Source organism: Mixophyes fleayi, chromosome 6, assembly GCF_038048845.1.
Source record: "Mixophyes fleayi isolate aMixFle1 chromosome 6, aMixFle1.hap1, whole genome shotgun sequence".
Taxonomy (NCBI): Eukaryota; Metazoa; Chordata; class Amphibia; order Anura; family Limnodynastidae; genus Mixophyes; species Mixophyes fleayi.
Window position 1 is genome coordinate 52315460 of NC_134407.1, and position 16367 is coordinate 52331826.

Here is a 16367-nt window from a genome sequence, read left to right on the forward strand (position 1 = left end):
ATTCAGCCTTTCTGCATATCCAACAACCTTCACCAAATCATGGGCAGACCTTGTGGATGCTCTCAGAAAGCATGTCATAACCCTGTGACCATACAACATTCTAGTCATAGCAAAATTAGAACACGTTGTCCAAAGTATGACACCTCAAGTGACTTTTTCTACAGCAACATGGCTGGGTGATCAACGTAGCAGAGTCATCTTGTGCCGTCGCAACAACTACAGTTTCTAGGAGTCCAAATATATATTGTAAAAGACAAAGTATGCCTGTCACAGGAATGAGTTGGAAAGATACAATCTTTGTCACACCAGGTCCAGTCTCAAAGACGGGTTTCAGTAAGGACTTGTCTCTGCCTGTGAGGGAGGCTTTCTTCAGCCATAGGCATTCCTCCAAGGGCAAGATGACATATGTGAGGCCTTCAATTGGATCTACTTGCCAAGTGGGATGACAACTTAAAAGACTAACCATAATGTCTAAAGAATCTAAGGATCACAAAGTAGTCATTCAACTGGTGGCAACATCCAAGATTAAAATAGTCAAGGTATGAATCTATCAGAACCAGTGTGGATAGTGCTTATAACAAATTAAAGTTCCATGGATTGGGGAGCTCATCTACATGCAGAAATAATAAAAGGCATGTGGCTAGAAAAGGAAAGACAGCTCCAAGGGAATGTTTTAGAAATGAGAGCAGTGTCATTCAGCTACTGCACAAATATATAAATGTATTGTCAACAAAAGAACAGTAGTTGCTTTCATAAACCAGCATAGAGGCACCAACAGTGAGTGCAGAAATTCTGTCTTTTAGATATAGATCTTATGGCAACAGCCCAGGATGCCAAGGTGTTTACATTTTATTTCCAGGGATAACAGGGCACTTGGAATAGATGTAATATCAGTACAATGGAACTTTACACTTCCCATCATTACCTTGCATTCTTAGGAAAATCAAGAAAGAGACATTTGAGGTAGTAGCAATATTGCCCGTTCTGGCCTTGCTGTACTATGTTTGCAATGGCTTGGAGGATGCTTTGAGAACAACCTTAGCCTCTATCGTACAGGCCAGATTTTCTACACCAAGGACCAGTGCTCCACTCGAATCCAAACTCCCTCTCTTTAATGGCATGAGTGGTCACTTTTAAAATATAAGTGTGTCACATATCTAAGTTAATATATTGGGCGAAGCAAGAAAAAGTAATTATTCTATAATTTATTAGACTGGAAAAGATTCATTCTGTGGTGTAAAGAGAGGGTATAGAATCCAATGTCTGTATCAAGATTATTTTAGAATTTCTTAAAGATGATTTTGTTGACCATCTTTAAGATGGTTGTTTTGATAACTGCACTCGGTATTCTTCTTGAAGCCAAGTTGGCGTCTCAAAACCTTTATTCAATTTTTTGCAAGCAGTGAAAAGATTACAACCTAGGAATAAACCTTGTGTGGCACCTTGGGACCATATTTTTTTCTTTTATACCTTGATATCAGATTCATTTTAACCTCTACAAGATATTCCTCTGACATGGCTCATCCTTAAAGTATTGTTTTTAGGAGCACATCGATTACAGTGGCTCATTGAGTGGAGAATCTACATGCAGCATGTATTGAGCCTTTCTCAAACATCTATGCAGACAAAATAGGTTATAAGGACTAATCCTGCTTTTCTATATTAACCAAGTAGTAATATTACCACCTTTCCATTCACAACCAACTAATGAGAAGGAAGAGTTGCACACACTAGATTTTGTCAGAGCTAGATCTACTTATTTTTCAAAAACAAGCAGTTTCAGGAAGACAGCATCTTTATGTTTTTCCTAGAGGCCATCAAAATCTGCTTTGGCAAGATGGATCAAAGATGTTAATGCACAACCCTACAAGGGGAACTGGTGTGAAGTGCCTGAAGTGATAAAGGCACAATTGGCAAGGACTGTGGCTAACTCCTGGGCACGCAAGACTCAGTCCTCAGCAAACAAATTCTGCAAAGCAGCTGTGTGATAATCTCGACACACCTTTACTAGACAGTACCTTTAAGATGTCTCGTCTGCGAACGCACAGCCATTTCTGCACAATTAGTGTTATTGTTTTGTTTTTTTAAGCCCACCTTGTTTATAATACTTTGCTACTTCCCATTGTAAGGACCGCTATGGAGTTGGAAATGGAGATGGGAGAATTATACTCACTGTAAATGACCTTTTCTTGAGACACTCAAGGTCAGCCCTATACTCCCACCAATGGTCTTTTCATATATATATGTTTTCATAGGACAGTTTGGGAAGTTACTAAAGACACTAGAATGGAATCATCTGAGTATGGAGTTAATCCATTGTGAGGGCTACCATGAAATATTTCAAGGAAAGGAAATTTACGGTAGAATTCTCCCATTTTGGGAGGAATTCCCCCCAGATTAGCGCCGCGATAATTCTATTTCCGTTGGTACAGTAAATTCAACCCGGATTTCTGTGAGTAAAAAGCCGGCGTTGAAATTACTGTAATAATGGTATCAGTGCGCAGACCGCGTTACTATTATAGTAACGTGATCAGTTGAATTCCCCCTCCTTTGTATTTAGTGATATGGGGATGAAATATATTACTCCTTCAGATTTAATTGAAAAAATTAGCCAACTGGGGGATTAATTTTGATGAAAAGGTTTTATATTTGGCCATTGAACAGCAAACTGGGCTAAGGCCTTCAAGGGCTAGTTTGATTTCCTCCTCTGAAATATCTGCTAAGATATAAGGATGTAGATGCATTGATTTCAGGTAAATTGCATAAGGCTAGGTGCTTTCAGACATCCTCTGAATTTAAATCTTGTGTTTTATTCAAATTTGAGAGCCAATCTAGGGTCATATGTTTCTCTCTAGCTGGAGTTATCGCATGCAATACTGTCGTGAACATAGAGAGCTTGCAGTTATTTATAAATGATAATTCATAACTGCAGTGTAAATAGGTTATATCAAATGTATCCATTGATAAGTTTAAAGTGTACAATTTAAAGACAGAGAGACTGATGTAAATGTGTTTGATGGCTTTGCACATCCCAGTGTGAGAAGATAACAATGCCACCTCTATCAGCTTCAAAGATCTCTTACTGTTAGTCTTAGACACTTGAATTGACTTTGTGGGGCCAATCACAGCTGGAGATCCTGGTAGGCAGCATGTGAAAGCCTATACAGGTATATAGAAATATGAGCTGCCAAAGGAAAATTCTTTCATAGTTCATATTTTGGGGAATCTGGGTGCCACTACATACTGAGGAGGAGAAAACACACCAGGGTTGTGAATGACAGGTACGGGTGGTATCCGTAAACAGCTAAAATCACATATCTTTGAAAAAAAAAAAAGGTATTTCACATCGTCATAATTCCATCATATTTGGTATTCGAATGTACGGGAGATTATGACCGGTTTATTGAAGGGGGCGTTATGTCGCTGGGATATATCTGTGAAAAGCTAAGCATACAGATTATAAGTAAGTTATGCTCTGTACTTTCATCTCTTTTATTTTAAACTGTTTTCCTTGTTATGTCAATCTATTAATTGTTATTCATTATTTTTTTTATCTGCATGCCATGTATTTTTGTATATTAAACTTGTAATTTGATAAGTTGTGTCCTTGATACTCTAACGAATCCATTAGCCTGTTTAGAAGAGACAGATTGCTCGACCAAGTTAACCCTTCGAATGCCAGTGTGTGATTTGTTGATACATTTAATTAACAAGCTGTGTGTGCTTGTATTTACATTTGTGTAACAGTCTGGAGGTGCGAAGATGTAACCCTTTGTGTGCTGGTGTGGGTCTTGCTAGTCTGTGAATAGCTAGAAGCCTTGTGTGTCACTGTGGGACAGTGTATTGGGGTCCTATTGCCCTTATTCAATAGGTGGTGGCAAACCTGAATTGTCTGGGGGTGTGAGAGCGCTGTGCTTGGGGGCGATTCCGTAGGTCTAAAACCTGTATGATAGGTAGAGAGAGACTGCGGACTGAAATCGTGTGTAACCTCATACAGTGAACACCCCAAAGTCACGGCAGCTGGGAGCGTGATCTTGACAAATACCCTCTTGGCCCTCAATTTCTTTAGTAGGGAAATACAGTTTGCTCAGTTGTTCAAGGACGCTATTTATGTGTTTGTTTTAAAGACTGAATTTGAGAGGTTAGGGAGTGAATAGATTCTACTCTCTTTCGGTGAGTGGCAAATGCTCTTATGTGCTTCCCAGATTGTAGGCAGATGGACTGAGTTTGAGGTCGGTGTAATATTTAACGCAAACTCCTCAGCTGGAATCACATAGGAGCCACTCCCTATAGGCTCTTCAATCTCTGTCCATTATTGGACTGAACGGAACACGCTGTCCTTAAGGATCTCGACACCCCTATAGACCAATATACGGGACTGATATCTCTGCCCAAGGTCTGTACAGCAATACTATTTACTATAGGGAGTGGGTCCTATGTGATTTCAGCTGAGGAGTTTGTGGACTAACAGTAATATTCATTTTCATTTACCACTTACCTGCATTTGAAAAATTTTCATCGTCGCACTGAGTGGATAAAATGTAATACAATTTCAGACTGCAACAACTCTTTATATTTGGTGTGGCCACACCGCTATTCCCACTCCCCACGTTATTGGGACTTGAGCTAGCGGCATATCGTTTTTGCAGTCATTAATGACATTATGACGCATGAATATCTATTAATCTAGGATCGGTGCTTGGATTTCCTGTTTTGTGAATTAGCGATCATTGTCTACTGCACTGCAGTTATCTATCATTCACACTGGCCAGTGTATGTTCTTTTTGAAACAATTTTTTATTGTTTTATGTATCAATTAATTATTTTTATTTATCTCACGGATGGTATCAGCAGATTCTGTGTGTGCCAGCTGCCAGCGTTGTTGTTGTGTGTTGTTTCCAAGATCTCACTGATCTTTTCAGCTGCAGGCGCCGACACACCTTTTTCTGCATCTTTTGAGCATCGTACCTCTTTGCGCCAGGTTTTGTGTTCGATAATGAGTCTCCTGGCAACAGTGAAGCATGGTGGATGTTCCTTGCAAGTTTGGGGCTGCATTTCTGCAAATGGAGTTGGGGATTTGTTCAGGATTAATGGTGTCCTCAATGTTGAGAAATACAGGCAGGTACTTATCCATCATGCAATACCATCAAGGAGACATCTGATTGGCTCCAACTTTATTATGCAGCAGGACAATGACCCCAAACATACAGCCAATGTCATTAAGAACTATCCTCAGCGCAAAGAAGAACAAGGAGTCCTGAAAGTGATGATATGGCCCCCACAGAGCCCTCATCTCAACATCGAGTCTGTCTGGGATTGTATGAAGAGACAGAAGGATTTGAGCAAGCCTACATCCACAGATCGGTTAGTTCTCCAAGATGTTTGGAACAAGCTCCCTGCCCAGTTCCTTCAAAAACTGTGTGTTAGTATACGTACAAGAATTGATGCGGATGAGACGGAAGGGTGGTCACACTAAATATTGATTTGATTTCGATTTCTCTTCTGTTCATTCACTTTGCATTGTGTTGATAAAAATAAGCTATTAACACTTCTATTTTTAAAAGCATTCTTACTTTGCAGCATTTTTCCCATACCTGCCTAAAACTTTTGCACAGTACTATATCTCTTGGGATACCTTGGGAAATTTGAGTGGCATGCTTGGAGGAGCTTATTTAAATACATTAACTGTATGTTAGGAATATCCAGAGGAGTCACAGTGCAAACAAGCTTTTAAAAATTAGGACTGGTACCCTTAGTAACTGGAGTGACATGAGGGGGAAGAAATGAGGAAAAAAAAAAAAAAAGGGGATGGAAGAAAAAGTAGCTGAGAGTACCTGGTTCCGGGGAGCCAGATACTTGGTTAGAGTCCTACCTAAAGTGAGGGATCTGGGTTGGCATTTATTACAGGCCAAAAAGAATGGCTGAAGTCTGTAACCTGAGCTGTGTGTGTGTGTGTGTGTGTGTGTGTGTGTGTGTGTGTGTGTGTGTGTGTGTGTGTTGGAAAAAGGACTGGTTGAGACTAAGTACATCACCCCAAAGCACGCTGGTGACAACTTAGTGCAAGAACAGACTTGAACATTTATGTAACATATTAAACACGGTTATAAACATGTAGAAACCATAACAAAGGTGATGTGACTATAGAAAACATACTGTAAAGATAGAAGGGCAGCTTGTAGGAATGCATGAAGAGACTATTTCGGAATTAAGCCTTCATGACCAAGGGAGATTAGAAGAGCCATAGGGCTACCAAAAAAAATCCCAAAATTTACTTACCGGTAAATGTCTTTCTCTGAGTCCATAGGGGACACTGGAAATCTTGACCATGGGAATGTCCAAGTGCAACCCTACCAGGAGGGAAAGCCCTGGGACCCCTGCAATACTTATCGACCAAACTGATAGACAGAGGCAGATACAGTATCAAATTTGTAAATCCGCAGAAAAGTCGACCCAACCAAGTGGCTGTTCTACATAATTTCTCAATAGAAACCCCTCTAGCAGCTGCCCAAGAAGGGCCTATAGATCGAAGTGAAATGAGCAGCAATAGATGGCGGAGGCTTCCTAAACGAATCCACATAAGAATGATGGATAGTAAGACGTATCCATCATGCTAAGGTCTGCTTAGAAGCAGGCCACCCTGGCCGTGCTGAGTCATTTGCTACAAACAGTGCATTTGTCTTGCGAATTGATGCCGTTCTATTCAAATATATTCTTAGTGCCCTAACCACATCCAGAGAACGGACTGATGGAGAATTATCCTCCAGGATGGGAACCACAATCGGCTGGTTAATGTGGAAAGCTGATACAATTTTTGGAAGGAACCCCAGCTTTGTTCTTAATTCCGTTCTGTTATTAAAAAAACACTAGATATGAAGATTTACATGACAGGGCACTGAGATCTGATACACGCCTAGCTGAAGCAAAGGCCAATAATATAACCACCTTCTATAAAAGATATTTCATTTCCGTTAATTCCAGAGGCTCAAACAGGGAGGACTGAAGAAAATATAACACCAACTCCAAATCCCATGGCATAGTTGGTGCAACAAATGGGAGTTGCAATCTCAAGACCCCCTGTAAAAAGGTTTGTACCTCTGGGAGAATAGCCAGTTTTCACTGAAAAAATAGATAAGGCTGATACCTGTGCCTTCAGGGATCCTAATCTTAAACCTGCCTGTAAAAACAAGAGATATCTGGATGTTTTGAAGGCTCAGGTAGATGATACCTTACAACCCTCGCACCATTTAATGTAAGATTTCCGGATTCTGTGGTAATGCTTCGATGTGACCTCCTTTCTTGCAGCAATCATAGTTGTAATGACCGTAGAAGGAAAACCTCTGCGCCTTAGGATTGCCCTTTCAGTAGTCATGCCGTCAAACGCAAGCGCTGTAAATCTGGATGAACCAGTGGTCCCTGCAGAAGGTGGTCTCTTCTTAGTGGCAGGGGCCAAGGGTCGTCCAGAAGAAGGTAATGTATTACAGAATCCCACACTCTCCGGACCCAATCCGACGCTATCAGGACCTGCTGATGCTCTTGAGAAGTCGAGGAAGCATGGGAAAAGAAGGGAACACATACCTGTACTGGAAGTTCCATGGGGCTGTCAATGCGTCTACCGCCACTGCCCCTGGATCCCTTGTCCGAGCGCAATACAGTGAAAGTTTGTAATTGTGTCTTGACGCCATTAGGTCTATTTGTGGCATACCCCATCTGCTTACTAGAGCCTGAAACACTTCTGGGTTCAATTCCCATTCCACTTGCAGAATGTCCTGACAACTTAAAAAGTCTGCCTCCCAGTTTTCTATCTCTGGTATAAACACGGGCGATATCACCTGGGCGTGATTCTCTGCCCATTGCAGAATGTGACTTACTTCGTTCATTGCACTTCTGCTGTGGGTTCCGCCCTGGCGATTTATATATGCGACTGCAGTCGCATTGTCTGACTGCACTTGAATAGCCCTTCCCTGGAGAAGGGTCTGTGCTAGTTGCAGTGCATAAAATATTGCTCCGAGTTCCAGAGAATTTATTGGTAGAATTCTTTCCTGCCGTGACCAGCGACCATGGAAGATGTGACCTAGAATCACTGCTCCCCAACCTCTCTGGCTCGCATCTGTGGTCAAGAGGGTCCAGTTTGATACACCGAAAATCCTGGCACTCAAAAGATGGCTTGACTTTAGCCACCACGTTAGGGACAACCTTGTCTTCGGGGCCAAGGTTACTAACTGTTGTAGAAACAGATGAGATCCTGTCCACTGACTTAATAAGTCCAGCTGCAGGGTCAGAGAGTGGAACCTTCTGTAAGGTATGGCCTTGAACGTGGCCACCATCCTCCTTAGCAGGCGTGTACATGTGTGGACCGATACCCTGCGGTGTTTTAGTATATCCCCTATCATGTTCTGGATGGCCACTGCCTTCTCCTGGGGGAGAAAAATCATCTTCTGGACAGTGTCCAAAATCATCTTTTTAGTCTCTGGGAAGGAATCAATCTTGATTTTTCAAATTTGACCACCCATCCGTGGCTAAGTGGTTAGCACTTCTGCCTCACAACGCTGGGGTCATGAGTTCAATTCCCGACCATGGCCTTATCTGTGTGGAGATCGTCCAGGTATGGGGTGATCATAACCCCTTGAATATAAAGCTATGCCATAGTTCCTGCCATCATTTTAGTAAAACTCTGGGAGCAGAGGACAGGCCGAAGGGAATGGCCTGTAACTGATCATGCCTGTCTTGTATCGCAAACCTGAGGTAACTTTGGTGAGGCGGCCAAATAGGGACATATAGATATGCATCCTTTATATCTAGGAATACCATAAACTCTCCAGGCTCACAATTACAGACCGAATGGACTCCATCCTGAATCCAATTATTTTTAAAACATTCAAATTCTTTAAATTGATGATCGGCCTGACCGACCCATTTGGTTTGGGTACCAGGAAAAGGCTGGAATAATATCCCATGCTCTTTGAGTAATCCGGTACTGGTATTATCACACCTGAGTCCAGAAACTGCCGAATAGCCCTTTGAAGAAGTAGGCACCTTTCTGTGGAAATTGGCAGCCTGGTTGAGAAAAACCAACACTGGAGAATTTCTCGGAACTCCATCTTGTATCCATGAGTGACGAGGCTTGTCACCCATGCATCTGAGCAGGTCTCTCTCCAAATCTGAGAGAAATCCCGAAGGCGACCCACTACTCTGGGATCCCGCAGGTAGGATTGAAGACTGTCATGCAGAGGGCTTAGTACTAGATCTACTCTCCTGCGAAGAGGATGCGGCAGCAGAGCGACCTCTGCCCCTGAATCCCCTAGAAGACATGGTAGCTCCTCTGGATCTTCCCCTGTACTTGGTGGAAGTCCGAAAGGACCAAAAAGATTGTGCAGCATAGCTTTTGCGTGGGTTAGGAGTAGCTGAAGGCAGAAAAGAGGATCTCCCCCCCCCCCCCCCCGTAGCCTGGGAAATCCATCTAACTCTTCCCTAAACAACATCTTTCCGTTGTAAGGTAGAGCTTCTAATCCTCTCTTAGAACCCCCATCAGCCTACTATTGTCTGAGCCAGAGATTCCTGCGGCCCGCCACTGCCATTGCAGATACGCGGGATGCGACCATGCCCACGTCTCTAGCTGCTTCACCTAAATAGGAGGCAGCTTCAGTAATATGGTCTGTTAACCTTACTAAATCTTCAACCTCGGCTCCCTCAGCTATACCAGTCCTGAGCTGAGAAGCCCATTCCTCTACAGCCTTGTTGACCCATACACTAGCCATAATATGCCGCAATTGTATTCCGGCTGCAACATATATATTTTTAAGAATGGATTCAAGCTGTCTGAACCATCTTTTAAGGATGTAGCTCCAGGGACCGGTAAGGTCATTTTCTTAGACAACCTAGATACAGAAGAGTCTACTAAAGGAGACTCACAGTCCTTCCTATTATCCTTAGGGAAGGGATAGGATGCCAAAACGCTTCAGGACACGGATAATCTTTTATCTGGCTTTTCCCATGCCTCTGCAAAATGCTCATCTAGCTCAGCAGACACTGGAAACGTTATAGCCGGCTTATACCTTTTGGTAAAGAACATTGGCTGAGATTAACCTGGGTCAGGCTCACTAACCTTAAAGACCTGGCAGACTGCTATAATCAAAGCTTCTAGCCCTTGTGACACTAACTCCGACCCTTCCTGAATCATATCTGTGTCTGAATCTTGAAAAGACTCTCCTTCTTCCAAAGGAGGTAGTTTCTTAACATCAGATTCATCTGACTGTAATATGACAGGCAAACCACTTTTTTTAGTCACTAAAGTGACAAGGGGCCCTGAAGCTGCCGGAGTTACAGATTTTGCCAAGAGCTGAACAATGTGAGCCAAAGACTGTGCCCATTCAGGTTCAAGTTGAGACCTAGACGCTTCTCTTTCATGGAAGCGGCTAGTTCGGCTGTTAATACCGACATAGCTCCGGCCATCTGGACTACCCATACCGAGGTCACCTCGATCTGGGGGAGAGCTGACTGGGTGGTAACAGGAGCAATACAATTCTCACAATATAGTACAAGATCACTCTGCCCTGAAATTAACTTAACAAGTTCTGCATACTATAGATTTTTCAGAAATCCTAGCTGCCCCCTTCCCCGCCATGTCTCATAACATTCAACACAGGGAAAAAACAATGAAAGGAAAAAAAAGCAGGAGAAGCAGATAGAGAGGATATGAGCTATGCATATACCTGGTATACACTGCGTGTAACAGCAAACAGTGTCTAGACCTGCGACACCATACTTACAGTTTCTGCAACTCAATGCTCTATCCCCATTGTTCGGGGCTATGAGTGATTCAGCTGGTGTTGCGAGGAGGGACTACTGCGTGCCTCTCGGGAGCTAGCATGCTGGAGAGGAACGTTTTTTTTTAACTTCACAGCTGCTGCATTAGGCTCCGCCCCTTCCGCTTAGTGCTTACAGCCGGCCCGTCTTGCTCCTACTGATCCTCCCACAAGTGGGAGGAAACAGCTATACTATATCTGCTGCCTGTCTTCGCCGGGTTGCGGGGTATAGCAGCGGTAACCAGACACAAGCTTCAGCAGCTGCGGTGCGATACCTAGAGACAGTGGTCTCATTTGCTGCAATGCCAAGCCTCAATCTGTTTGTGAGATGGGCTGGTCCCCCTCGGTGGATCCCTCGGTGCAGATGAAGGTAAGAGGCAGACTAACCTATCTGTCCTCAGGCTTGAGCTTCTCTAAAAACTAACAAAAGTTTTGAAAATAAATAAAATCTATTGGAGAAGCCCAAAGTGTGTCCAACTCCTTGGGCACAAAATCTAAACTGGCTTGTAGGAGGGGCATAGAGAGGATATAATCAGCACTTCAAACTTTACTGTGCCAACTCCAAGCGAACACTCACTCTATACTCCATGGTCAAGATTTCCAGTGTCCCCTATGGATGAAAGAGAAACTAAGGTTTGTTACCAGAATACTTAGAGATGTGGCAAACAGGCAGTATCACCATGCGTCCCTGCACCCTTCAGTTTATAGAAACATGATATAAGGATCAAGGGGACTGGGGTGTGGAGATCCTTTGAGACCACAGGTTATGTTGAAGGAAAAGTTTTCAGAAAAGTCTCCTGCCTTCTAGATTTATGATGCTGTGTTACCTCCCTCTGACTTCCATCACTAGTTGGACGGAGAACCCTCATCTGATTCCTTGATCGCAAAGGGCGAGGGCGACTTCTCTTCGATCCTTTTTTGCAGATTGTCGAAACTTTGAAAATTTGTAGCATAGTCTTTGAAATAAAAAAGGGTTGTTTGTGTTCCTACTTACAACTATAATCTACCTTGACTTTAGATGAATGGCATTTCAAAATGACATCCCTAGGGAATCAAGAGTTCTTGGTTTTGGGGTGAAGGACTCTGTGCGCTCTCTCTGGTGAGCTGTTGATGGGTGAGGGAGGGAGAGGCTTCCTTCAAATCTCCGATGGTTGGGGAGCCAGGCAGGTTAGTGCAACAGACTTGTTGATAAAAAGCAGGGTTGGATAGTTTTCATGCCCCTAAATAGTGTGATTAAAAGATTTTGAAAATGAAACAGATAGGCAAATTTGCGGCTATCCAAGGGCCGGTTGAATCACTCATAAGTATGGGTATGTCCATCCCTCTGGCTTGCCAGTCTTCCCAGTTCTGGGTTTCAGTGGCTGTTTGGTGACTGAATAGGAGCCTGTCTCCCCAGCATTATGGATTTGTTGCCCTGCTATGGGTAGATATTGGGGCCCTGGGTCTTAAGCGTAGATGGATGCGTGGGCTGAGCCCGATGTGAGTCAACGGTGTCTCAAACTGGTGTAGGCCTCGGTTACCAGGTTGTTTGCTAGCTACAGAATTTAAATATTTACACTTGTTGGGTGCCAGACACACCGTGGGGTACACAAATCTGTGTAGGGTTCATCTTCAGGCGATGAGGTGTCCTCAATATTTAAGTCTTCACAGAGCTGTAGGAAAACCTTGTCTACTCGTGATGGCTACCCAGCCCATCCCCTTGAAATTTTATTTTTGCAACATTTACACTATTCTGTATTGAAAAGCTTAGAACAAAAAGAAAAAAAACTACTACTTTCATGTAATTAATAAGCAACCTTAGTCCATACAGAATTATTTGCATATTTTAATTTAAATGCGATTAATAAAAATTATTGAAGGCTAAATTCACTTTTCTGTAATTTTACATTCTCCATAATTTATATAGAATTTCCCATACACATACTCACCACCTACATCAAACTCCCCCAAGATGCATCATCCCTAAATCAGGCAATCAAATATATGTTAGGAACCCATCCAGCCGGAACAGCAAAACCCGGAGTCTGCTCTGAAGTCTGGTGTTCACTGTTGCCTCTAGTGGTGGGGACAGATTTGGCTGCAGACAACAGAGGGTCGAAAGATGTGTACCGGCTAAGGAGATCCCAGGAATAGAGTGTTCCGGCAGGCAGCAGCGTGGGGTCCAGGCCAGAATCGGTCTGGCAGTAGACAACGTATCCCGAGAACAAACCAAGGTCAGGGGTCACAGGCACAGAATCCAGGAACAGGCAAAGGTCATACACGGTTAATCAATCACAGGTTAACCACCACAGATAGGAACAGGAGCAGAACGCTATAACCGGCAGTGAGGCTCAGTCCTCACTGCCTTAAATAATACAAACAGCCAATCAGGGCAAAACCCTGAAAGTATCCCCAGAGCTTGACTAATAATGGCAGTGGGGCCAGTGAGGTCTAATGCGCCCAGGCTGCACCAATGACTCAAGGTGCAGCCTAATTATAATCAGCCAAGGATGGCTGTGTCTGGAGAGCCCTGCACGCGCGCGCATGGCTGTTTGACAGCTGGCCGGGTGCGGCGGCAGGGAGCCTCAAGTGTCCCGGTTGTTGCCTAGTCATGGAGACAGCCGGGACGTCATGAGTAGTACAGGAAGAGTCGCGGTGGCCGCGGGCACTGCCGCGACTGCTGACTATATACAAGTGAAATCAACATCCATGCTGACAGTTTGAGTTCCCACGCAATGTGCATCCTATGGGGAGTGGGGGATGGCACTTGCATGCCCCACATATATGTAGTAGTTTGTTGTCAGAAAGAAATGTGCAAATACAGTTAAAAACCAAATGCATTAGGTGGAGGTTCTATTAGAAGAATTGCTACTGTGGAGTCCAACTTGCCTGACAAATTATTGATGCTACCTGTTTAGGGTTAATTTCAAACAGCAATACATTATTTTATCAAGCATTATGTATTAATAGCACTAACAGTCAGCATTTTAGCACAGACAACAAATACTAGACCCAATAGTAGACAAGATTTTTTGCCAGTTAAGATCTCAAGACAAAACTACTGAATCATTTATTTTTTAAATACATTTTTATTTTATTTGGGAGAACATCATACATTATCGCCTGCAAATAGGTTGCATATTGTAGAGGAAGAAGTTTGGCAGTATAGAAGAAACATACATTTTATTATAGAGGGATTACACATTAAGAGAAGGTTTCTTGATGAAAAATTATACAGAATTCAGTCATTTTTGTTGCATGATGGTGTGGCAATTTTAACTGTTTTAGCCGTCAGGGAAATGTATTTTTATTTTTAATTTATTCTAGATTATATTAAAAAGCAAAAAGGGCAGGAACATACAAAAAAGACACACTGTTCAGAGCAGCGGCCCATGCACAAAATGTATTGTGTGCTACTGTTATAAAACTTTTCAATAATTCAGAACATGCATAAAATTTGCGACCTTGATGAGTATGTACAATTTGTATGGTAAAGGGGGATGACCTCAACGGACTTGTGTTTCAAGTGATTGCAAACATGTAAAGATTAATGTCAAAATATATACCAAAATACAATGGCAATCAGTACATTTCATTATTTGTGGAACAAATAAGTAAAATTGTTGGAGTTTTAAAACTCAGCAGTCCAGCAAATATCAAAAAAATACCATGCAGTCTTGGAAGTACAGTTACTAATGTTTTAATGGTTGGATAGAGTAACTTTCTTATGGTCTGCACAGTCTAAACAAATGTTTAGAATGCTTTTAGTCTATGCAGAAATATAATAAAAAAAAACCTCCTGCAGTTAAGCAGTCATGTGATCAGCCATAGAAGCAACTTTAATACTCACAATAAACTAAAAAGTATTCATAACATCTATTTAACCTATAGATGCAGTTCCTGTACATCATAGGTTTATATATTAAATATCTGCAAAAAAGAAAACATGCATACACAAAATACAATGCCAAGCTTTACAGACTTGATATGAATCAAAATTTACTTTAACATAATGTACATTGCTCATTTAAAAGTACCCTAGGATGAACAATCAATTTTTTTACATTTTTTTTTCCTTTGACATTTTTATTTTAAAGGGATGAAAAAATCTCCACAAACTTTGGGCAAAAAAGTATTTAAATTAAATATTTGTTTGATCTGTGTTCAAGTAATAAATGCTCCTATGTAGAAATATTTCCATAATCCTTAAAACTAAAAAATACAGTGAGTATAATACATAATCCGCAACATCTAATTAATAAACCTGAGGTCAGCATTAAAGAATAGCCAACTTTTATTTTGGCATTGGTTCGTGGATTTTCAAAATACATTTTGCAGCCTCGGTATATTTAAGACAATTCTAATCTATCTTTCAAAGACATTTAATAAACAAATGTCTTTTAAATAAATAGCTTTTGAGGGATGTACTTAAATTCTGATTGAAAGAAAAAAAATCTAGCTAGTGAACAAAAACAGAGATTTCCATTTGTAAACTTAAGTGTCAACAATGATAAGCGTGAGATGCTACACTAGATGTGCTTTCATGAAAAACAGCCCAATACTTCCCCATGATTCAAAGACCATATAGATAGTGGCAGGTTCTAAACATGTCCAGTTCTTATAAGTGAATTTTGCTTCTTTTGGAAAGCATGAAAGTTTAAACACAAGAATCTGCTGAATTTTCCAGGACTTTGAGCTGTCTGTTATTAGGTCTTCTAGTGCCCCATGGCTATTGAAGCTGTTCTATCACAAAGCATGAATCTAGGACTTCTCAGGCAAAGTGTGAGAGTAAACCTGGACATGGAGCAGTCACTGGACGTTGTTATTGCCAGTCCCGTTATTTTCCTTGGCATTTGTGTTTACTGAATTAATACCATCTTGTTGCCTGGCATCTTTCCTGGGTGGCATTCTTTCATTGATCCTGTCCAATCCCTTTGCTTCTTCAAAACTGCAGATTTTATGTTGCGGAGAGAATCCTCGTATTGCTTAAAATGTAAATGTGAAATGTTACTTTACAGAAATGGCATTTAGATAACTACACACAAAATAAATAATTTATACAAACTAAAACGTAAAATTATCTTATTTTTTAAAATGTTATAACCATCTATGAAACGCTATCCTTCACTGTATACAGTTACAACAGTGTAAAATATCCAGTGCTCTTGACATCAGAACTTGACTGATTATATTTTTAAATATTAAAATTACCACATTGTACAGCTGTTTCTATCAGCTAATGGTATCTATATCATAAGGACATTGCTCTTTTTCATTACAATCAATCTATCTATATATATATCTATATCTATATATCTATATTACTCTGAATAGGGGATATAGTACTACAGGCAATAAACATTAACAATAGCAAATAAGGAATGTTGGTATATTTGAAAATGAGAATAAAGATACTAATACCAGGTTCTTTCATTTACAAACTTGTAAGTATAAATTAAGTTGTTTTTGTCTCATGTTTGCTTATGTCTTTTGAGTATAGAAGAAACATAAGTGATAAATACAGTTAATAAAAGAATATTGAGCCTAGGTGTATATACAGTACACAAAGATGCTAACACTTCTATG

General features: G+C 41.3%; 1 protein-coding gene and 1 long non-coding RNA gene across 10 annotated transcripts in view; one reads left to right on the plus strand and one right to left on the minus strand.

Moving 5' to 3' along the window:
- Positions 1–224: 224 nt before the first annotated feature.
- Positions 225–3598, plus strand: LOC142160258 (uncharacterized). The gene is made up of 2 exons (XR_012693116.1): positions 225–2065; positions 2903–3598. It is a non-coding gene; the product is annotated as an uncharacterized LOC142160258 (long non-coding RNA).
- Positions 3599–13850: 10252 nt separating this feature from the next.
- PPP3CB (protein phosphatase 3 catalytic subunit beta) overlaps positions 13851–16367 on the minus strand; it is a 46162-nt gene continuing 43645 nt past the window's right edge. For all 9 annotated transcript variants that reach the window (XM_075216534.1, XM_075216530.1, XM_075216529.1 and 6 more), the window contains one exon: positions 13851–15766. In XM_075216534.1, coding sequence (XP_075072635.1) covers positions 15591–15766 — 176 coding nt within the window. In that variant the 3' untranslated portion in view covers positions 13851–15590. The remainder of the gene's footprint in view (positions 15767–16367) is intronic.